At 46.8% G+C, this 25,336-nt stretch overlaps 1 protein-coding gene across 4 annotated transcripts in view; it reads right to left on the bottom strand.

Moving 5' to 3' along the window:
* Positions 1 to 25,336, bottom strand: part of LOC121712599 (microtubule-associated tumor suppressor 1 homolog) — a 59,585-nt gene that overhangs the window by 15,115 nt on the left and 19,134 nt on the right. For all 4 annotated transcript variants that reach the window (XM_042096651.1, XM_042096650.1, XM_042096647.1 and 1 more), the window contains exons 3-7: positions 24,025 to 24,304; positions 19,660 to 19,872; positions 17,259 to 17,420; positions 15,461 to 15,553; positions 1,679 to 1,962 (exon numbers count right to left, since the gene is read on the bottom strand). In XM_042096651.1, coding sequence (XP_041952585.1) covers positions 1,679 to 1,962; positions 15,461 to 15,553; positions 17,259 to 17,420; positions 19,660 to 19,872; positions 24,025 to 24,304 — 1,032 coding nt within the window. The remainder of the gene's footprint in view (positions 1 to 1,678; positions 1,963 to 15,460; positions 15,554 to 17,258; positions 17,421 to 19,659; positions 19,873 to 24,024; positions 24,305 to 25,336) is intronic.

Here is a 25,336-nt window from a genome sequence, read left to right as displayed (position 1 = left end):
TTTCCCCCGTAGCCAATGGACCCACCAAGAGGAGAGACGTGCTTGCAGTGACTACCACTTTCACTGTGAACTCAATTTGTTCTCTCCCAAGTCAATTTACATTGAGACCATCTAATTCACAAACCGGAGGGCTGCAGCCCCAGACATAGGCCCTGAAGAGGGTGTGAAAACAGAGTTCTGCACTGAATCCGCCGAAGACGAGACTTGAAGGCAGGAGGGAAACACAACAAGCCCACAACAATTCCAGGAATGTTCCCCCCACCAAGTGTGACTTTAAACAGAAGAATCCATAATGTTTCTGAAGAGGCAAAGCCTTCCCTGAATGGATTGTCAGGGCTGCAGTTCACCATCAGAGGATCACTTTTCATACCATACTGAGGAAGGGGAGGTAGCAGTGCACCCAGGAGGCTATTCACACCAGTCATGTGAAAGGGCATGCAATTAATGTTTAGCTCTGGTTCAACAAATTGTCTTTGGGAAAATGACAGGAGAAAATGGAGTCCTGAGTACTAGCTCCACGCCACGATCTAATGGCCCCTCGCTCCCTCCCTCACCCTTTCTCTCAGTCATTGAATCAGCCTTACAGTGTCAGTTGCCTGCTGGTCGGTGACAGGACTAAAGTAAAACGAGCAAATATTTGCAAGTTGACACAAAGACTGCGAGATTTACTCTGCAAATACTCCATGTCTGGGCACTATCCATATGGATAAACAGTAAGGTGCAGGAGCCACACCTAGATCTGGATAAGCCAATTCCATTGTACAAACATACAGGGATTTCTGCAATGTTGAGAATAAAATCCACAGCATTGAAAACAGGATCTTCATCCTACAGCTTTCTACTCTCCTAAACAGTGCTGAGTATACAGTAGGATAACAACTGAGAACTATTTACATGAGCAGAATGAATGAACACAATGATTTTCTGTTTTAACTTTTTTTATAAGTCCTTTGTTGAAGAATTGTGCATCACAATGTGTATATGTGCATATCCTTTGAAACCTTATGTAACATCAAATGTAACATTAAAAACTCAAATGGTGTTTTTACCTGCTGATACTCTTCGACTTTTCTGGTGATAGTTAATGTTGTATGTGAATGTTAATGTTGTATGGCTAGTACTTGTGCAAAGTATTACATGCTACTATGTGGTGTGTGTTTAGTTTAACACACAGATAACACATAAATATCTGTTTCTGTAAAGAGTACTGTACATGTCATGCATTACAGTAGGCTAGGGAGATGCATTGGTCATGCATGACAATCTTGGTATGTAAACAATGCACTGTGATTCCCGCCAAATGTCATCTCTTTTGACTGGTGAAATGTAAAAACACATACAAACTAAAACAAGCAATACTTGATGACATTATAGGACTGATATGTGAACAACAACTTCTGTATGTTAACCAGAAAATGAAAACCAGCCTGTAAATGCAGCCAAACAGCTCCTGCAGCATTATACAAACCCACAGAATGTTGTTTACATATGAAAGACTGAACATTCCTACACGAGACACACACATATTGATGGAAGCCCGTGAAATACGACACCATATTAACCAGCACTTCCTTATCTAACTATTTTATGCTGAGAACACAAGGGTTACAGGAAAAAATACAGGAAGCATAAAAACGAATGAAACATTGATCAATTGAAGGTAGATGTCAGTCCTCACCTCGGCAAAGACGTGCTGGACCACCAGGGCGAGAGCCTCCAGGTGTCGGTTGCCGGACAGCAGGAGCTTGCGGAGCTGCTGGATGCACTGGCTCTTCCTCTCGCACTGCTGCCTGTAGTGGGCAATGCCCAGGGGCTTCTCCGCCGGCGCTGGGGGCTGCGGCAGCACGCTGGCCTGGGTCCCTGCTGCCCGCGGTGAGGCCACTGGAGCCGGGGGAGCCGCTGGAGAGGACCCGGGCGCCGGAGCTGGAGCTGACGCTGCCTGCTTGGGCTTGTTCTTGTCCACTGCAAGACAGCAATGTCCAACGTTCAGAGTGGCCACGACGTTTAGCATAGCGACCTTCCCTCCCCAATGCACACCAGCAGCTCACTATCCACACACTTAGCTGGGTGATACTTCACATATAAAGACACAAATACACAACTACAAACAACAAACATACACAAACAAACATACAAATAAACAGATAAACACAACACAGACACGCAGATGAAGTGCACACGCCCTGGCAGAGAAACCTCCAGAGCTTCCCTGAAACACAAATGGCCAAGATGCATTCTGGGATTGTTTCCTAATGAAGATGCATTGTACAGTAAGATGGAAGGGTGGGGGTGGGGGGTACATTTACAGTGCATTACCGCTGCATCTAATATGCCTGGCAATAAGGACCCCAAGAGAGGCTTTCCTGTCCATGCTGACAGAAAATATGATGTCTTGAAGCACAGGAAGTCTGTCAGAAGCTGTGCTACAAATAAACTGGAGCTGAAACTAGACCAGATCACTCAAAGTCTGTATTATCCTACCATGGCTTATTCACAGTTCGGGTCTGCTAAGATAATAGTCACTTCCAGAGGCTGATGAACCGAAACCTGATTTGGGTTTTTGAGGCATTATGCAAAAAAATATTATAATGTTTCTATAATGTAATGTGTAATCCAAACAAACGTGCGCACATAGGTATAGTAGGTGCTGGGTGATCTGACTGACTCTGATCTAGACTGATCTGAGAGCTTAAGGCTCGAAACGTCACTTATGGTGTAACTCTAACAAACAAAGAGAAGGGGAGCTTGCGTGCGGATATTCCTTCCTATTTTTATAATGTAATGTGTAAAAGTTCTTGTCATTTCCCTTACTGTGTCTAACATGACACAGGGTGCACGCTAAGGGCTTTCACCCTCCCACTGCACCCATTCAGATAACAGGGTATGTTTTCCCAGAGGGGAGGCTTTCTCACTTTCTCTAACAGCAATCAGGTGTCAGAACAACTTTTGTCATAGAAGTGGCAAAACTGTTATCCCCTGTCCTGCACAGCAAGAGATGCACAAGACACTTACGTGGGCCCAAAACTACGTGCTATATAGTATATGATATACTATATACTATAGTATACTATAGTATATGAGGATTAAAGAATTGAAACAAGGCCCCAGCTGTGGCGCAACTGGCTGGGGCACCTGCACTATACGCCGGCAACCCGGGTTCGATTCCCGCCCTGTGGTCCTTTCCGGATCCCACCCCTGCTCTCTCTCCCATTCACTTCCTGTCACTCTCCACTGTCCTATCATTAACTCATTGAGTGCCAAAAACGTAATATTACGTTTTTAGCTTTTTTTTTTAAATGACGAAACTAGACACTCTAACACACCTTATATGTGATTTTGGGAACTCTGTGATTAATGGAAATGAAATATATGACGATCGAAAACTCAACGTTATCATAACTCGGTTGCCGCTTTGGGTCGAATCAGTGACGCATGCACGTCAGGTCAAAACCAGGCCATTTTCGTGGGTCTATCACTAGGTGGCAGTCTCGCCAGGTCTCGCTGATCACTTCCCGGAAAGTTTACACAAGTAAGTAACAGGCAACACTTCATATTTCATGAAGGACGTTATATCTCCATTTTTAGAAAAAAACAGTGATGAAAACTAGCCGCTGTTATGCTTGGGATTTCTCAGGAACAGAGGCGTGTAGAAATACACGGTTTGCACCCACCGAGAGCTTAAAGTCTCACCTTTTAAACGAGCCATTGTATGTGTTCATAGCTATAACACAGAATATGCTGTGGCTGTACAAAAATCATCAACAATGGTCTAGATTGCTGGCACTTTAGGACAAAGCTCCCGAAAACAGCTTGGCATTCAATGAGTTAAAGGCAAAAAAAGCCCAAAAAAATATACTTAAAAAAAAAGAATAGCTAAGATACATGTCATGTTAGTATCATGTTAGTATCTTTGATGTGTTTTATTTGCATGTTCATGTCCTTCAACAGTTCAGAGCGCAGAGGGGCATTTGTATTTTTAGATTGCCCTCTGCTGGCGGCTTTCTGGTCATCATCCAATCACCACAGCCTCTCGCCATGTACACACAACACTCCATTTATACATAGCTACCTCACTGGAGCCTGTTGCTAGGGAGATCAACTCGGACACCACCATCTCGGCAGAACAGGAGGATGCCTCAGCTGAGGCATGTACACAACACAGGACAGCCATCCATCACGGGCACATTGTCACACATGTCTAATACCTCACCAAGCGTCGTCACACACAGGCTATGTATGTGGATTATAGACACACCAATGTGCAGAAGTATATGAGGAAAGTATCAGTGTGCCATGTGGACTTAAAGTTAATGATGTAATCACCCTTTTTCATGCAGATTAATTAAAGGCATCCATCACCACAGCTATAAAAAATATGGCACTGCCAAGTGAGCATACAAACACTATAGTGCCCAACATTTATTTGTTCCTCCCTCTTCCTCTCTATCTCTCTGTCCCTCTGTCAAATTATCTCTCTCCCTCTCTCTCTCGCTCCCTCTCTATCTCACACACACACAAACACACTTTCCTCTGACGCCCTTTCATTTGATCATTCTGATGTCTACGCCAGTGTCTCCGACTGCAGTGATCAGCATGTTCCCCCCAGCAACTAATTTAATATCAATAATCATATCAATTCACACTCATTTAAAAGAACATATGTGCAGTAGTTTTCTATTCCCATTACTTCATCTAGCCCAAACGTTGAACTCCATTTGGAAGAAATATGAGTGTGTGAGTATGCACGTATGTTCACCCTCAGGATGGGCTCATTTTATGGCCACTCTTGAGTGGAGTCTGACAGGAACATAGAAATATTAAACAGTCACTAAACCTAAACGACGCCGGTGAATAATTTACACATACCGCATGTACTGTATACCATTCGTCTTGAATAATTTAAGAACAGCTATTTGAAAACATAACGCCTTTATTCTCCCACAGCAGGTTGCCAGATAAAGCCGCTAAATCCCTCGGCTGAGCTCTAAGCAGGGCCAATTCTGCACCAATTAAACAGGGCGATGAGGCTGCATTTCCATCACTCGCCCCTTTCGCCGGCGGCTCTTGTGCTGTCGCTGCCTGACTCTGTGCCCTCGCCTCAAAACATGGCTGACCGCAGCCTCCCATAACAGTACTACTGAGATCGCCATGAGGACAGCCAGGCCCCAGAGAGGAGAGCTGTCCACATGGGTGATGATGATGATGATGATGGTTACGTGGTGATGATGAAGGCCTCTGTGGACTGACCCACAGGAGAGGACAACAGTGTATGATTCAAGATGGCGGACGTAAGTGGCAGAGCAGATGCCAGTGTTGCTGCCATTCTGTTTGCTCCTTCTGAAAGTGCGCACCAAAGATTCTAGAGCGGAGCTCTGTTCTAGAATCTTTGGTGTGCACTGCTTTTTTTGCTGTAGCGGAGTGGTGGTGGTGGGCTGTGCAGTAAGGGGGCAGTGAGAATAGAGTGGGCAGCTAGGGGCAGCGCTGACACTTTGAACATCAAATCCCTGTAGTCAAGCAGACCGTTTGTTTGATGGCAACGTAAACTTGTCTAAGCCATCATGTCATAGCACGTCGGATGTTCTGGGGGTGGATATTATTCTGGCAAATGAAGGGTTGAGAGGAAGAGAAGGAATGAGGGAGGGAGAGAGAGAGAGAAAAAGAGAGGGAGAGGGAGAGAGAGAGAGAGAGAGGGAGAGAGAGACAGGGAAAGACAGAGAAGCTCTACTGGTGGTGAGCTGAGCTTGGGTTAGGGTGTAATTAGCTCTCCGAGAGATAATGACCTGGAGAACAACAGGAGACACTGGACTACTCAACTCCCACACATGGCAGGAACAGAGGTACAACACACACACACACACTTTTTCTCTCTGTTTCCATGAGCATGCCCTGGCTGGGTGTCCTGTGCCAGCACGCCACAGTGCTGGGGACTCCTTTCATCTCACTCAGAGCGCGCCACTTTAGGGCTCCCCTCTCATGGGCCACACATCAAACCGCCCAGATCAATAAACAGACAGGCCCATGCAGGCAGCTGTGGCCAACCGCTCAAAGTGCCATTTACAAAAACAAATAAACAAATGGTGCAGAACGGAGATTGGGGCGGTAAACAATAACATCCTGGAAAATGAGGCTAGGTGCGCTACCCCCACTCCTCGCCCACATCTACACGACTTCCCTGCGGCGCCCCACACCGGAACGTCTCATCCCATTACAGGCAATTAGTGCCAAAAAAATCCAGCTCAGTCACTGACTAAACGCTACACCCCCAATCATGGTCACGCCACTGGAGGCAAAGCAAAGAAAGCTCCCTTATCAACCGTTCCCACAGTTCAAATGAAGGCCAAGAGGCGCTTGCTCTTATGGCTGCATAGACTAGCGCACGGCAGCAGCTCATGTGGGGTCTGGGTCACACTACATGGATGCCTGGCTTGATAAGATCACTATGGATAAAACATGACGGAATCAGCTTCAGTGTCAAATATGCTGAGGTCAGCAGCATGACACAGGCCAGAAGTGCTTTTTTCAATCCAGGCAGTTTGTGTGACCAGTACTGGCAGTGCTCCAAGTGTGAGGGGGGGGGGCAAAGGCTTTTCCTGAAGCCCATGGCACTGAATGAGGCTTTGAAACTGCCTCGCGGTCTCACCGCACACAACAGGACAGTTAGGAACGTTTTGAGGAGAAGGACATGTCGGAACAGGGCCTGTTGATCTGTGAGATCTGTGTTGGCATACAGTGCAGCGGTGTGTGTGGACGTAACAGTGATGCGTTGGTGTGTGTGTGTGTGTGTGTGATGACAGAGTGGGATGGAGTGGACTGGACCAGTGTGCGTTACCCAGCTGAAGCTGATTGGGGACGCAGAGAGCCTGAGCCCAGTCTGGCTGCTGTGAGAGGCGGCTACCTCCATGGCCTGTAATACAAAACACCAGGGACGTCATTACAGAGGAGCCAGCCGGCCACACCACACACGAGGCAGCGCGCCACAGCGCCACACGGCTAGCCCACTATTACAGGGTCTAGAGGAGAGGGGAGGGGAGGGGAGGGTGGCGGAGCAGACAAGGGTCTCTCTGGGGAGGGAGCAAGAGGGGGGCTGGGGTGGTGGTGGTGGTGGTGGGGGGGGGGAGTATGTTTGTGTCTTGGCAGAAACATGTAAAGACAGACCGGGTGGAAAATGTGAGCGCATACACTCTAAACCACGCACACACACACACACACACACACACACACACACACACACACACACACACACACACACATACATCCACACACACATGCGCACACATGTACACATTCCACATAAGTCACCCCCTGGCCCACACCCCCACCACTGAAATGCCTCCTGTGTGTGTGCCTCTATGCCATGCACCAGTGCTCTCTCATCACGTCTCAAAACAGCACCACACTTCCCATTATGACATCCTCTCATCACATCCTGCTGGCCCTCTGGGTCTCCCTTACACAACAGCCCATTCAGGCTCCGAAAAGCTACTGCATCTGCGAGATTCAGGATGGCCAATACTACTGAAGTGCATTCACATTTACTATACAAGACTATACACGAGAAGATGTCTTCTGACTGATGTAAAGAAAAGACATGTAGGGAAAGCATAACCAGTGTGGAATCTTTAAAAAGATGGTCTTTGATGGACAGACAGGAAGTAAGCAGCGAGAGAGCGAGAGAGAGAGAGAGAGAGAGAGAGAGCGAGAGAGAGAGAGAGAGAGAGAGATGGCAAAGAGGACTACAGACGTTCATCAGAAAAAGAGGACTCTCCCTGTCTGGCGCTCACTGGACAATGCATTACAAAGAGACCCACTTCTGAGGGAGATTAACACAGGATTAAAGAGAGGGTCGGCTGAGCGATCACCTCACACTCCAGAGAACAGGAGAGGGGGAGAGAGGGAGAGAAAGAGCAAGAGAGAGAGTGAAAGAGGGAAAGTGAGTGCAAATGAGATGCAGTACACCTTGAGAGTGCTATGAGAGTGCTTTGTACCTATGGATGTTACCTAAATAGCCTCAAGATATGCATATTCATGTATTCAAACATCTTTGTTCATCTTCCCCTGTGTTGCCCCCTGTTATCTTTAATTTGAGTCAATATCCCTCTTTTTCTGTACACCACACTTTCATCCAATAAGTGGCTTGATTTTTTAATTGGAAAAGAAATAGATCGAGAGAGAGAGAGAGAGAGAGAGAGTGTGAGACAGATAGAGATAGAGATGAGAATTGACGAGACACAGGTTGAACAGCACAGTCTAATAACTCACACACACCTCAGCATTGTGCCTGAAGATGGGTCCGCTGCGATGCGGTGTTAATCTGCACAGGGGATTAGAGGGGCGAGGCCCGGCACCTCTGGCAGATTAATCTCAAATTCAGGAGATGAAGAGTGTGAGAGGGACGGCATTTACAATCCTAGCATAGGAGCACCCAGGCCCAACCACACTAGGTGCACAGAGAAGAGTTTCAGAGGCATGGTGGCAATGGGCATCCAAACATGTGAGAGGATTTCCGTGAGGCTTTATCAAAGCTATGGATGAAGTATTTAGGAACAGGGTATTTACTGAGAGCCAGTTTTTTTTTTTCAGTAAGGTTGATCAGATTTGGATAAACACGACCCAACAGAAGCAGAAAAACAGATCTTTCATGTAGGATGGACGCAGCCTGAGCATCCAGGCGTTTCCTCTGTGCGTTTACAGGCCTGGGCCAGCTTGTGCTCTGTGCTCTGAAGCCCTGTTTGAGAAGACGGCATTGTGTGGTGGGCGTTCCCCCACCTATCTGCAGAGCTGGCACACACCTGACGTCAGCGTGGGGGGGGGGGGGGGTCATAAACCACAGCAGGATCAATGCGCCTTCACAGCTAATGATACCATTACATCCTCCCACACGACAGTCGCCATGGTAACACATATATGGAGATATAACGGCTGCTGGATGATGTGTGTGAATGTGACTGGATGAAACGCCGTGTGGCTCGTGTGGGCCCGGCTATATGACAAGGCGCGATGGGATTTCTAAAGTGTGGGTTTACCCATGGAGGTGCCCAATGAAAAATATGAATTCACTTTCTCTGCAAGTATAGGAGTCTTCCATTTTAAAACTGCTTATCCATCCTCTGTTCAGTGCACAGCACAGGACATTTAAAATACCCTTAGAACACCACAATGGACAATCTGAGAATTCACTTCATCACTTACGTAAATAAAAATGACATCCAATTTTTCAAAAGACTTAATAAAGTTGGACATTCAGATAAGGAGCTATGTGGAATTAACCAGCACAGCTGCCTGTTATCCAAACAGAACAGACGTTAATCTGGCCAAATCACTGATGCAGATTTTGATCAATTCCCTCAAATCTCCTGAGCTCATCTGTGAAGTACCCACTGCCAGAGAAATGTGGGGTGAGGCAGAAAGACAACAAGCATGAGAGAGAAAAAAACTGTTTTGTGTGTGTGTGTGTGTGTGTGTGTGTGTGTTTTAGGAGTGTGCGCACATCTAGATTACTGTTGCACAGAGCGGGCATCCTGGCATGAACCGACAGTGACTAAAGCCTGAACTAACCTACATTCTGCTCGTGCGCTTGCGAGCACAACTAGGTCTCTAAACCTTTAAAGATGGAGCACATTTCACAGTCGGCCACGTGAGCCCTGTGCCTACTGGGGAAATGACTACAGCAGAATGAGTAAACACGCATGAGCTAAACACACCACAGCATGCAGAATGGGGCCTACACCAGAGAGGGTTCAAGAGGAGCAGTAATCAAGGATCTTTGCCTACACGTAGAAACTGACAGTCTATGAAACGGGTGCTACTCTAAAAATAACACACACACAGGCAGTAATTGTAGCATAAAAAATATCAAAAACATCCCATCGCACACAAACACACACACACACACACACACACAGATGAGATGGAGAAGTGGGTTTCTATTTATGGCAAGACACATGGTGGCCGCTGGGCATGGGCAGCACTGAAATGGCACCGCAAGCGGGCAAGTCTTCACCCAGCCCCCTCGTGCCACGATAGAGTCACTCGTGCTGAAACACACACACACACACACACTCACTAAGACACAAATGACTCTTTGTAAACAGGCATACTGAGTGGAGACAATGACAAGTCGGGTCTTGGTGTCATGAATGCGGGAGCAAGCACAGAGAGCGTGGGAGGCAGAGGAGATGTGAAGGAGGAAGAGAGGAGAAGAGGAGAGGGAGGAGAGACAGAGGGAGGAAGAGAGGAGAAGCAGAGGAGACTGAGGGAGGTCTGGTGGGCTGGGTAGGTCAACAGACCTGCGTGAAACACCACGGTGGTCTTCTTGCATCCTGACAGCAACTGCAGATTCCGGAACAGTCCCTTGGCCGTCAACTTCACGTGGAAGTTGGAGAGCGAGAGTCTCGGCGACCACAACATGTCGTCTCTCTGGGAGACGAACCAGGGAGAAATTCCAACCAATCCCAAAAGGGCAAGAAGAGTAGACCAAGAGTTCACAGCAAAAACAGAAAAAAATGAAAAATGAAGGGGAAAAAAGAAAAACAAAACCCAAGACAAACACAGTCCTTTAAAACCACTCTGCTATCACATCCCAAAATTGGTGGGAGACAGCGAGTGGAAAGAAAGTGTGAGTGTGTGGGTAAAAACCACTCCAAAACAAGGCAACAAAAAACAATTAAAAAAAAACCCCAACAAAAACAGTCCTCCTCTTGTGCGTCAACCCTTCAGCCCAAGAGTGCTAAACGCTGCTGAGAGAGAGAGAGAGTGATGAAGCAACGCTGGGGATGATGGAGAGGTTTCCACAGGATGCAGCCACGAGAGGGGCGTTCAAAGGGAATCCTCCAGCACGCTCACTCACACTCACACACACTCACTCACTCACACGCATAAACACACCGCGAGTGCAGACAAGATAATCCTCTCGGCCTCTCTCAGAATCCTCTAGCTTTGCCGTCCGTTAGCGAGTCGCACACAGACAAAGCCCCCGTTTCAGCATCCCTTCACTACAGCTCTGAGAAATAGCATACACACGCACACACACACACGCACACACACACACACACATGCGCATTGGCACTCCCACTCCCCCGGAGCGAGTGATGCTCGGAGGCAGGGGGGATGGAGCACGGAGGGAACGGAGAGAAGCTGAGGAAGGGGGAGGAGTGTGCACACAGAGGGGAGTGGGCGGGCCGAGAGAAATCACGCGCTCTCTCTCTCTCTCTCTTTCTCTCTCTCATGAAAAAAGAGGGGGAGGGAAAGCAGGGAGAAAGGTAGGGATGTTGGACACCGGTGCCTGCTGTCAAGGTTAGAGCTGATGAAATATGATAGAAATGGAAAAAATTGAACAGTGAAATTAAAATGTGAGGCTGGTAAAGGTCGTGCGTTTGACCTACATCTCCCCAACCCCCTCTCTCCCCACAGTTCCACTAGCATTCGCTTTGACATCCCTCAGAATTGGACTTCAAGCATCTTTTCCATACTCCTGCTTGTAACCTCGTCTGATGTCTCTGTAGCCCTGCCTCCTCCCGTCTCTTCAGCAGGTGCCACGCTGAGCTCATCCTGGAGGGTGCAGGGGCTGAGTGGGGCATAAGGCCTGCAGTGCACAGTAGGATTACAGCAGCGGGGATCTGTCAATGGCCGTCTTTGTCTTTCTGTCTCTCTCTTTGTGACAGAGAACGAAAGAAAGAAGGAGAGGGAGAAAGAGAGGGTGAAAGTTGGGGGGGGTACACTGCAGACATGCCTTGGAATATTGATGAGTGGGAACACTACAGTTGAGCAGAGCTGCTTGCGGCAGTCTGTGGATCCATAGTGCCCGCTGCTGTGGCTCAATCATTTAGGAAACCACCAGCACCAGAGACGCTCTAAACCAGGCATACATTAAAAGGCCTGGCTTATACACACACAGACACACATTAAAATGAGAATGCTTTCGACAGCAGATAGATAGATAGATAGATACTTTATTGATCCCCAAGGGGAAATTCAAGCTCCTATAACCTACGTATAACCTACAGGAGACGATATGAACATGATGTTCTGTGTGCGGCAGATTTGTATTTTTTAGGGGATGGTATATGGTGCTTTGTGATACGTGTGCATGGACACACACACACACACACACACACACACACACACACACACAGTCAAGCGCAAAATCTCACACAAATCATCCCATTCCAGTACTGATCGCAGGCACTTCACAGGAGAGAAGAGGAAGGACACGCCAGCGCTTTCCAATGCTAATTAAAGCCATCTGGAGCTACAGCCACACATCCCTCCCATCCTTCAGCTCTCAGGGCCAAGGCCACAGAGCATCGCTCTCAAGCACAGAGAGAGAGAGAGAGAGAGAAAGAAAGAAAGAAAGAAAGAGAGAGAGAGAGAGAGAGAGAGAAAGTGAGAGCGAGAGAGAGAGAAAGAGAGCGAGAGAAAGAAAGAAAGAGTGGGAGAGATATTTGGCAATATTAATATGAGTATACGAATGATGTTAATATGGTCTATTTGAATAAAAAAAAATGTTATAATTAGATTGAGAGATAGAGAGAGATAGAAAACAAGAGATGGTAAAGAGTTTAGAGAATGAGGGGAACTGAGGGGTGGGAGAGGTCAAACAGAATAGAAATTCATTTTTGGAAAAAAGGACAGAGCATAGACAGACGGGTTGTGTGTAAGAGAAAGAGAGAAAGAGAGAGAAAGAGAGAACTGGCAGGTACATCTGGAACTAAAACAAGTACATCTTCAGAAATATACAGAATTATCCACAACTAGGATCATCCACATTATGAAATAAAGAAAATAATGATGACTCTGTATTAACATAACTCTGATGTCCTATACTCCTAGTCTCTAGACTATACCTCAATCACATTGTAAAGGTCATTAACCCAAAATAGTGCGGAGGAAATGTAATCTAAGCTAATATAACTACCGTCTGCCATGTATACCATGGAAAGCTCTTTAAAAGTATCTGTCTTCCTAAAAGTCAAACAGGTCATTTCTTAACGTCAGAAGTTAAGGTCAAGGTCTTCCAAATGTTCTGATATATTTTTCTACTACTGCTCCTTGGTCTGCAACTTCGTCTGAACCAAAGATTCTAGAGTGCTCCGCTCCAAGATCTTTGGTCTGAACTGTATGTGTGTGTCCCTGAGCCTGTGTAAAGTCAAACCCTGTGGTGCTGCCCGCTCTCGTCTGTTCTCCATTAGAGTCTGTGGTGAAGGCTGAGACAGGACTACCAGACTAGGAGACTGGGGATGTCGGACAACATACAAAATGGGCACACACACACACACACACACACACACACACACACACACACAAAACCACAGAGACATGGCAGCCAGATGCAAAAACACACTCCACTCATACAATCAAAGGAGAGCAAGGACTGGTATAAGGGTCCGGTTTTACCCACAACACAACAGGACTTTCATCGCAAATTGGACCGCGTCAGACCTATTACAGCTCCAATTCACATGCATAACATCTCAGACAGACATGAAATCCAACTCAACTCACAGATAGCAAACATGTTAACTAAAAAAACTCTCCTGAAACACTCCTGAACTAGACTCGTTCTTGTTATGTGGCCATACGTTGCCACAGACAGCGTTCTAGTGCCAAACACAGTGGCGTGAACATGTGTTTCTTCAGCAGAAAAGGAGTCATCCATACACCACTATTCAAAGCAGCCAGGGAGCAGCCCCTCACCATCCATATGCCAAATGTTACAGACACAACAGATCTCAATGCCCAGCGCCAAGGCACAGCACAGGGCCTCAGCACACACAATAGCTGCACCTGCTCCTCGGAGCAGCAACACAAAAGGCCAGCTTCAGCCAAACTCATCCATTAAGCACAGGCCTGAGGACAGTTTTCATGCCCGCTGCTGGTTTACAGGACAACGCTGTGAGCATCTCAGATCAGAACAGAGGGGCGATCTAGCACAAGTTTTAATTCTACAAGTATCTAAATTGAATCTTGAATTTCCCCTTCGGGATCAATTAAAATATATATATAAATATACAGTAGTTACGTAATTCTCAGAATATATTTTCCTTTTTGTCGGGTTCATTTAACATGGCTGAAACATGTTGGCTGTGTATGCTGTTGAGGGAGAGGCTCATGAGTGGAGTGGAGAGGACGAGAACAGGAGCTGAATGAAGGAGGGGAGGCAAAGAGACAAGACCACACTGGACACACGGCCTGTCCAAGCAGCCGCAGGGCCAAAGAGACAAGACCACACTGGACACACGGCCTGTCCAAGCAGCCGCAGGGCCGCATGGCTGCACAGCGTGTCCTCTGGCGCTAATCAAATCAAGGTAACAGGACTTGGGGTTTGTTGCGATGCATGATGGATGGTGGTGGGGAGCGTGTGAAATAAATAAAGAGGAGCTGGCCATCCTGATCCTCCTTGGGGCAGCCGTGGACTACTGGTTAGCGCTTCGGACTTGTAACCGGAGGGTTGGCGGTTCGGACCCCGACCAGTAGGCACGGCTGAAGTGCCCTTGAGCAAGGCACCTAACCCCTCACTGCTCCCCGAGCGCCGCTGCTGTTGCAGGCAGTTCACTGCGCCGGTATAAAAATACTGTATATTTATATATATTTTAATTGATCTCGAAGGGGAAATTCAAGATTCAATTTAGATACTTGTAGAATTAAAACTTGTGCTAGATCGCCCCTCTGTTCTGATCTGAGATGCTCACAGCGTTGTCCAGTGTGCTTCACCTCACTGTGTGTTCACTGTGTGCTGAGTGTGTCACTAATTCACGGATTGGGATAAATGCAGAGACCAGATTTCCCTCAAAGGATCAAAAGAGTATATATACACTATACTTATAAATCAAGGTAACAGGACTTGGGGTTTGTTGCAATGCATGGTGGATGGTGGTGGGGAGCGTGTGAAATAAATAAAGAGGAGCTGGCCATCCTGATACATTTTGGGACCAAGACAGCTTTTCCGTCAGCGCAGGCAAGCAGAGCTGCTGGAAAGACGTGCGATTATGACCCGCGCAAGCCCAAAACACGTCCCCAGGAGACAAAAACAAACCTCCCCTTCAGTGGGTTGCGTAACAGCTGTTTGGAGCAGAGCTGCCCTATTAAAGCTAACTGAACGGGAGACACTGGGGAGTTATGACTGCATGTATGTGTATCAACACTGAGACATGTGTGTGTCTCTGCAGCGTTGCAACAGCTGTGTGCAATAAAGACATGATGGGGAAATGCTCAACATCAACTTCATCCCTGATGACATGGGTCCGCACAGCCAGATCCTCCACTCACACAAATGACTTAGACTCTCACGTGGGCGAAGAGAATAATGACAAGAAAAATGTCAAAACTTCACTATGGACTTAATGGTGTAACAGGATCACTAACGCAAATAGTGTAACTACTAAGACAGACAAAGCAGGTGTACAACACAGAGGACACGGACACAAACGGACACAGAGGTGTGAGCACCAGTACTTGTCCTTACCCGTGGCAGCGGCGGAGGCTCTGTTGAGGCGCGTGGACGCACTCCTCTGCAGGGGGCTCTGGGGCTGCTTGGAAAGCGCAGGCGTCTTCAGACCTAAAGTCACACGGCAGAAGTGGTCAAAGCCCATGGCAGCAGCAGCACAGATCTTCTCTTTCTCTTTCTCTTTCTCTTTCTCTCTCTCTCTATGTGTGTTTGCAGAGGAGCGGTTATATACTCAGTCCATCCCAGCCATTCACACCTTTCACAAGTGGTCAGGTATTTGGACACCTTCCACAGTGGCCCTCCACACACCTTTAAACAGAGGTGGGTGTATTATAATGTCGTGTGAAGGGTGTGTTCCTAGATTTTTGTCTGAATGCATTACATGCGATCTGATGAAGGCCTTGTAGGCCGAAACGTTATCGCCTATTAAACATTTTTTCATTTACTTGTGCGGCACCTTCCTTCTCTTACTTTAGATATATACACACACACACACACACACACACACCAGTAGCCAGCACCTCATCTTGCATTTGCGTTACATACATTACGTGTGTTACATCTCTCCTCCATAAAGGGTGTGTTCCTAGATAGATAGATAGATAGATAGATAGATAGATAGATAGATAGATACTTTATTGATCCCCAGGGGAAATTCAAAAAATAATCTGGAGGGTAAGATTTTCTAAAGCACATCTAATGTCTACACCCCCCCCCCCTCCCCACTCCCCACTCATTTAGTACTGAACTTACATTTGAAATACAGAATTCTGGATTTGTTTTATGTTTTCAATAGTTGGCTGCCTCTTTCAATGCAAAAGCCACAGACATGTTAAGTTCATTGTCACTTTTAGAGCACCTTTGATAAATTAGCCATATGTTCATCTATATTTTATCACCTCAAACTGATATATTATCCTCACATGAGGTCATGTCATCTAATGTACAAGTCAATTGTGTGAACTGAACATCCAGATTACCTCTTCCAAAATACTTGCATTACCTCTTGACTCAAGAGTCTGTCTGAGAAGTAAATTTCAACTCAGATAAGAAACAACTGATAACCCATGCCATATGAACTGTTTGAGACATAATAAGTCTTGTGTCCCAACATCAACTATTGAGCAAATCCTTAGGGAATCAATTAGCCACACAAGCAAGTACAGTAAACACAGACGTGCCTGCAGCACACATGCTTGCCATTATAACAGCTTCAATAAAAACTGATGAAATGCAATGCATAACAAAAAATTACACTTGGCTCCGAGGCCGAGGTATAAAAAGTTAAGGGCCCATTGCATAGCTATCTGGCATTAATCACACAGGTCCCCCCCGTTCCAGGCTGTGAACAGGCCTATTCCACCACCCCGGGCGAAACCCATCAGTGCAGCAATCAGAGGGCGAGCAGCTCGTGAACACATTAAAGGACTGCCATTAAGCACAGTTTTGATTAGAGACGCTGCTTCATGAAATACACATGTTCAGGGGGGGCTGGAACTGAACAATGGGCTATTGTGTTGTTGAGGAAATACACAAATACACAATGTCATGCTTGAAATAGTTTGTTTTGGAAAAGCTACGTTGTTTGGTATTAATCTCTTTGAAATCCACAGGTAGAGGTTTATCTATGTGAAATCCTTTGCATGTGGGGTGAATTAAATGTGGAAAGAGTCTTACCAAAGATCATCATGTGTCAGTTACTCTTGTGGTCATGATGCATCTGCACATCTACAAGAACCTCTGTGTTCCTAGTTCCGTCTGTGTACACCTGGGTGAGAGTGTGATTGCATGCATGTTGTATACATTTCACACCCACCAGTTATAGAGTTTTTGCCAGGAATGGAAGTGGTCCTGTTCCTCATGCCTACAAGTTTGGTGGTGAGGGGCTTGTTAGGGACCTGTGGGCCCACTGAAGGTGCAGAGCGACTGGGCTTCTCATCTGGACTTGTGGCCTTGGCTCCTGGAGCAGAGTTTGGACCTGTGGATAAAGGGTTAAATAATGCATGTGGAGTCAGTGACATTGTTATCACACAATGTTCTCTCTCTCAGTGTGTGTGTGTGTGTTTAATTTGACAGCAGAGGCTAATATTCTTCAGCTTTTTCCATCATGCCTGAATGGCCAACACTCATCAAAAGCCACCACTCATGCTTTAATGGCATCTGTGATTACAGTGATTAAGCAGTCATTAGAAAGACGATTCAGATAAACCCACATAAACACCATCGGCAGCCACTTTAGAACTCGCACAAGCCCAATCAGGCTGTACATTTGAAGCATTTGTAAAGGCAGATTATGGTAATTATGGAGGCGATACGCATCTTAAAAACGGCCTCAAGGATGTTGTGGACATAAACGTGGCCTCAATAGTCTCTTCAGTTAATACAGAGTCTGTGAACCCCTCAGAAGTTGCACTCCTCTGTTACCATGACAACATGCTCAGCCACCAACTGTTGAATATTATTTTCCAGGAAAGAGTGAGAAAGAGGCAGTGAGATGGGGCCGAAAGAGTAAGAAAGAGGCAGTGAGATGGGGCAGAAATAGAAAAACATGCAGATAGATACATGGGAATTTGTTATTATTCTTCTATTTGCTGGGGAGAAAAAGAAATTAGATAGAGCAGTCCCAAAAGGCACCGTGGTGATAAAATGTCTGGGGTGTGTGTGTGTGTGTGTGTGTGTGTGTGTGTGTGTGTGTGTGTGTGTGTGTGTGTGTATGTATGTGTGTTAGAGGGGGGTCCAGCGCTTCTTCCTCTTAAATCCATCTGTGGGTTTGTCCATATCTATCTCTTTCTATACATAATTGTCCCATCTGTCCCAACCCCACTCTCTCCCTCTGTAAGTGCCGTGCTCTACAGTAGCCAACAAAGCTTCTCATAGAGCTCAGCTCGGAGTTGAAGGCGTAATTTACATGTTGGTCATCATGAGGCTCCTCTGTCCACAACCAGCAGCCACAGACGTCAAACCCTCAAGTCTGCTGGATATATTTATTAAAAAAAAACACACAACCAAGAGAAAGAAAAGGGCCAACAAACCAAAATACCTCAAATGCCTTTGGCCTTGTTGTTTCCAAACAGGCGAAAAAGACACATCTGTTCAGAACAGCAAACAGAAGTGAGTCCCATCCTCACACGGAGGCCCATCAAACAGTGGCGCGGCATGCTGGGAGCTGACAGAACATTGATCTATCGACTAGTTGGCCAAAACCTTCAGCAGCCACCGTCTTAAGCCAGCTGAGGAGAGCCAAGCAGCTGCAGCCGTAAATAAGTGCAGCCCAAATAGAGAAGCAAGCTACTGCATCCCTGGACACGGCTCAATCCTCCTCAGCCGTGTCTGATCAACACCACCCGTCAGTCAAACCAGCACTCCGACCTTTATTAGGGTCATAAACAGACAGGGGAGACAGCAATGGCTTGACACTGCGTCAAAACACACATCCATTCCTCTCTTCTTAAGACACGTTTCATAATTTTACAACATTTCTGGAATTATTTTAAGAATATAACCCTCTAAAATGGACTTCTTAGTCTTCTGTCTGGCAGTTAAACATTTTGGCTACGCACTATATGAACCCTAATGAAGATTGATCTGAGCACAGCGTGGAAGACACTCCAGAAGGTTCTACATGTAATCCGGTGGATTAAAGCCTTCTCTCTGGCACGAACATGTGGGTCAAGGGAGCAGACGTATATATAAACCAATCCAGATGTGGCCTCCGAACTACAGAGAAGTTTCCGGAACACCATGTGGGGCAGGGGGAGGAGGGATTCAACCAACATTCCACCAGGCAATAGTGAAGGGGTGACTAATGCAAAGGAAGAACACGCAGGAGGAAAACTGGAGACGGGGTGGGGGGGCAGAGGAGGGGAAAGGGGTGGGAGAGAGAGACAGGGATGATGGGAAGATTTGGTCAGGATATCATCATTCGGTCAAGGGGAGGAATGGGTTTAATTAGAAGAGGCGTCCATTCTGAGGGAGCAGGCTGGAAGAAGGAAGCAGAAATCACAGAACCACACAGTTGGAAAGAACACTATGTGTGTGTGTGTTTTGGAATGAGTGAGTGAATGTGGTCCTGGGGAAAGCGAACATGACTCACCAAGCTTTAGTGTTGCTCAGCATTGTTAAAGAGTAGATATCAAACCTGATTCATATCTTCAGCACACACACACACACACACACACACACACACACACACACACACACACACACAATTCCCTCACCTCTTGCTGTGGTGGTGGGATTGCTTTCACTGGCAGCACTACCTAGCGACGAGGAGCTGAGGCTTGTGGATAGACCCTTGATGGGCAGCTTGGAGGAGCTGGGGAGGCGGGTGATGCCGGCACCAGGGGGATTCTGGGAAGCCTTTGAGGCAGCAGGAGGGGCGGGCTGCGAGGCAGCGAGGCTCCGCTCGGGTAACCGCATCTTTGGAATGCCTGCAACACCAAAGCCACCAAATCACTTATCACAATTAACACACAGTCACAATCTCTGGAAAACAGACAAAAAGTCATTGCACTGGAAAGATATTTAGTGGAGACTGTACTACGTTTCACATACTCTATGTAGGGAAATACTTTATAACAATTTACTTTAAATGCATTAAATAAAATGTTGCTATGCCATATACAGTTGCCCCCAGAATTATTGGCACTTCTGCTAAAGTTGACTAAAAAGAGGAATATAAAATCATCTTTTGGAAATTGATCTTAATGCCTTTGATGAGGAAAATGAGGAAATATCTGACCTTTAAGGACACCAATTTTCTTTGTGAATGAATAATGTATCATAAATAAAAAAAATGTTCTTCCTTAAAATACAGGGGTCATAAGTATTGGCACCCCTATGTTAAAAACTATGAAAGAAGGGATTTCATATTGTTCTATTGCAGCAGCGGGTAGCCCTTTTTTCTCCAAGGTCTAGAGGGCACACGCGCGCGCAAATACACACATACACACACACACACACACACACACACACACACACTTAAATGTGTTTACACAAATACACAGTGATGGATGTCTACAGTCATCAGATACGGAAGATGAAGACAAGTCAGACAGGAACCCAGGATAACCCGCACACAGTCAGAGGGAGAGAGAGAGAGAGAGGGAGAGAAAGAGAGAAAAAGAAAAAGAACAGGGTGAGAGAGGGCAAAGATAGAGTGAGAGAAAGAGAAAAGGAAGAAAGAGAGAGGAGGCTAGTGAAATAGCTCGCAAGGGAGACACAGAGGACGAGTGAGTTTGAAGGAGCAAACCCAGCAGAGAGAGAGGGATAGAGTAAGTAAGGAAAGGAGAGAGAGAGGGAGGGATAGAGTAAGTAAGGAAAGGAGAGAGGAGGGCACACTCAGCATGTTCGTGTGCTGGGGTGACGCCAAGGGATGGCAAAGGGCAAATCAGCAACTTCTTCACACTGGCTTTACCCCAACCCAACTCAACCCAAGGGATCATCAGCACAGAGGGTCCACCCCACGGTCACTGTGCGGACATCAGGGCACAGGGAGAACACAGAGGAGCAGAGAGAGGGACTGAAGGGAAATAAAGAGGAAATGTGGGAGAGGAACAGGAAGATAGAACAGATAGAATGATGGCAAAAGAGAGAGAGAGAGTGGTGACAGAATAAAGGAGTGAGGAACACTTACGAAAAAGAGGAAGATAAAGACAGAAAATGGGTAGCAAGAGGACAAGATATATAGATAGTGTGAGGCTGGGTGACTCATTGTGACAGGGCCATCGCTCACAATATTCACACATCAACATCCTGGGGTTTCAGGGGAGAGAGAGAGAAAGAGAGAGAGAGAGAGAGAGAGAGAGAGAGAGAAAGAGAGAGAAAGAGAGAGAGAGAGGAAAGAGAGAAAAAGAAAGAAAGAAAGAAAGAAAGAAAGAAAGAAAGAAAGAAAGAAAGAAAGAAAGAGATAAAGAGAAAGAAAGAGAGAAAGAGTGAGAGAAACTTGGCACCCTGCGCCTGCCCAGGTTACGCACATGGCAGCACCAGTGAGAGGGAGGGCGAGAGCACACTGTAGTGCGGTGCGGGCAGTGCAGGTCTTTCTCCACGCAGATTCAGCACTTTATCCATACATTAATGACACTGCGGCTGCCCGGCCATCCCACCAACATACGTCAGCTCGCTCCTTTCCCTCGCAAGCATTGCCACGTTGAGGCCACAGCCTTAATGTGCCAAACGGATTCAGTCATGTGTTTATCAAGAAAACTACAGTTCCCATGAGACCCCACTTTATCTCTGCTACAGAGGCTTGCTGTGGTTGACACAGGTGCAGTTGAGCTCAGAGTTTTAGTGCTCTGCTGTGGGAACACTGGAGAGCTTCCGCTCTCTCATCCATCGTATTTCCTCTAACAACACACACTTCCCGCCACAAAGAATACACTCCCTGGACTTCCACTGACTCACCTTTCCTCTTGACACCCAAGATATGGTTGAATATGTGTGTGTGTCAGTGAACATTTTTTGCCATATTCTTATCTGTGTCGTCTCCATGGTAATGGTCTTAGCCTGAGATTTTAAGTGCACACAATCCTGATGGAGAGGCAGAACTGTGGGTGACTTTTGAACATGCTCCCTCTACTGTTGCATTGAGGCACTGCAGGAACAGTACATTCCTGATAAACTATTTTTTTGCCCAAAAAAGCTTAAGAATGCTGCAGTCAGAGTACTTCTACAATGATTAACCCTTTACTATGGTCTAAAAAAAGATAATTTTAAAATGGGAAAATTTAATTAAGAGGAAAAAGTTAAAAGAATTGCTGCTCACTCATCTAACTGATCTGAGTTGTAGAACATTAAGTAAATCTTAAATAAATAATGCACTTTATCAGACTAACATTCTCTACAAAGTAACCTTTTGATACCAAATACACAGTTTAAACTAAGACATTCAAACACTTCCTCTAAGAATGAATCAATCCTAAAAGTCTAACTGTGGCTATAGATCTGAGTGGAGGGGAGAATGAATCAATCCTAAAAGTCTAACTGTGGCTATAGATCTGAGTGGAGGGGAGAAACAATCTAACAATTGTCCAAGAGGAATTTGCCCTTTTCAGTTGATTCAATTGTAGGTTCCCTCACGCAAACCCCCAGCAGCTGTGCATTAAACACACACACACACACACACACACACACACACACAGTCAAATTAGAGAAGAACTGCTGTGTAGTACACCAAACACTGAGATAGAGAAACCACACAGAGACACACACACACACACACACACAGTTGTCAAACAAAAAGCCCACATGCTCATTATTACATATTGTGAACTAGAGTTCCCTCTCTCCCTCCATATTAGATTAGTTAGGAGTTACAAAAATATGTGGATTGACACAGACAGACACATAAACCCACTATTGCATATAGTGAAACCGCCTACAATAAGTTCCCCTACAACACCGACACACACCAGGAGGAAATGTGATGTTTGGTGGGGGGATAGGTTACACAGCATGAGGACCAGACAGGGGACAGTCAGACACACACACACACACACACACACACACACACACAGATCTCCATTTCCTGACACAAGTGAGGCTTTTGTGCAGGGAACAAATACTTGGGTGGAAACATACCCCCAGGCAAAGGGCAGAGGAAAGAATGAAAGAAAAGAGGAAAAAAGAGACAGAGAGAAAGAAAAAATGCTGCCCATGCTCTCTCCCATTTCCTCTGTGGGTGCTTTACTTTGAGATGGATCGGCAAAGTCAAGAGACCAAAAGGGTACAGTACAGCACAGCACAGCACAACACAGAGTGTAGTGTTTCAAAACGCCTCTAAAAAATCTCAGTCATGCAGCTTAAATAACACACCGTGACAAGGAAAGGCAAGGAAGGAAAAGTAGAGTGTGTGAGAGAGAGAGAGAGAGAGAGAGAGTGTGTGTGTGTGTGTGCGTGTGTGTGTGCGTGCATGAGAGCGTAAAGGCTGCCTTACATAACACTGCAGTGACTAGACACAGTTAAAGCTCCTGTTCAACAACAAGGTCTGCACTGCTCTCTCCACACCAGCTGCCCATCTCCCTCTAAACACACACACCGCATAGATTTACACACCGCTATATAGAGGACAGGCTATATGGTAAGTCAATCAGCAGCCCCCTAGCTGGCAGTACAGCTCAGTTAGAAGCTGTATGTGTGTGTGTGTGTGTGTTAGGTGGAGGTATGTGAAGGCATTTAACTTTCTGCTTTGCAGCCATTAGCCTGCCTGCACTGGTGTTCCATGGGTGAGAGTCTCTAGCCTGAAACCGCTTCTCTCTCCCTCACCCGATCCCGCTCTCTCCCTCCAACACACACTCACCCACACAGATTCAGGAACTAGCTCAGCACTACAAACAAAACCACAGGACTTGGGCACGAGGAGAGCTCTTCACTCACAGGCTACACTCCGCTTGCTCCATAGCAGGCAGCCTGAAACAGAGAGACTCTCTGTGCGACTCAAAACACCTCAAGGCCTGTGTTTTCAACATCTGCTCACACATGTGCCTGCCTACATGTGTGTGTGTGTGTGTGTGTGGAAGAGAGAGAGATGGAGACAGAGAGAGAAAGAATGTGTGTGTGTGTGTGTGTCTGTGTTTCTGACTCACCCGCTGGCTGGATTTGCCGGCCCCTGGGAGGGGAGACGTTCCCTACTCCAGTGCGGGCGTCCCGGCCAGAGGTGGCGGACGGTCCGACTCCAGCTTTGGCCCTGGAGGTGGCCGAGGTCCCAGGAGCGGCACCCGCTGCCAAGGAGGCTGGCGCTGGCACCGGCCCAGAGGCAGAGGTGGCAGTGGAGGCACCCGCTGTGGCGGCAGCAGCGGCAGCGGTGGTGGCTGAGGCAACGGCGGTGGGTAGTCCGGTCTTGGGTCCCAGCTTGGAGGAGACGGTCTGCAGAAAGAGCTGGCGTTTAGTGACGGCTTTCCAGCCCAGGGAGCCCAGCTCGGGGCTGCGCAGCGTGACCATGGTGTTGGCCATTCCACAGCTCCAGTGAGACTGGCTGGACACGGAGCGGAGCGCGTCACACACACACACACACACGCACACACCGACGGACGCAAGGCGGAGGAAGAGGCGTGCGAGGGGAGGAGAGAGCGAGAGGGGAAAAAGAGCAAGCGTACGAGGGAGGGATCTGAGAGGAAATAAGACACGCTGACTTCTACTGAAAAAGCAAAAAAAAAAAAAAAGTTCCTCTGTTGTGCTCTAGTCTAGTCCCTCCAGGCTTCAGTGCCCGGACCAGCCCTGCTTTTTTTCCCCTCTTTCCTGACTTCCCCTCCCTCCTCCCATCCTCTCCCCTGCTCTATAAACACTCGGCACACATGGAGCCAGTTTGTGGAGCGAAAGGCACAGGGAGAAAAGAGAGGAAAAAGCACCAGAGATAGGGAGAGATCTTGCCGTCTTTTTAAGTCCTCTCAAAACGTCTCTACTTTCTCCTACTTCTGTTGGCAGAGCAGATTTCACAACTCAGCCTGCAGCAGACTTCTACAAAACAGTTTCTTATCCAAAAACAGTTGTTGCAGCAAACCATTATAACTACATGTGACTCAGAAAAAAGCAAGCCATACCACAAGTGTCCAACAGCCAATGAAATAACTATTCTGAAATTCCAAAAACAGCACTCCACAGTTTGACAAGACAGTCCTGGACTTGCTGCACAGCAATTACTCGCACCATGAAGTTCCTGCGGTGTGAGAGTCACTTTTTGACATTTCACTAAGCCCTGCCTTAATGCGTCCTTTCAGTCTGAATTGCGACATAGCCGAGTCATGTGACCACACGTATGGGGCTTATGGGGCTGAGGCGACGTGCCGGAGCAGTTAGCTAAACAACCCAGAGGAGGCATTTCTGCCGTCAACCAAATAAATTGATTGCTGCTCATCAGCTCAGGCCAAAACATTGAACTATTTGAGTAAATCATTCCTG

The sequence above is a fragment of the Alosa sapidissima genome, chromosome 1 (assembly GCF_018492685.1).
Source record: "Alosa sapidissima isolate fAloSap1 chromosome 1, fAloSap1.pri, whole genome shotgun sequence".
In the NCBI taxonomy this organism is placed as follows: Eukaryota; Metazoa; Chordata; class Actinopteri; order Clupeiformes; family Clupeidae; genus Alosa; species Alosa sapidissima.
This window is presented reverse-complemented; position numbering and strand designations above follow the sequence as displayed.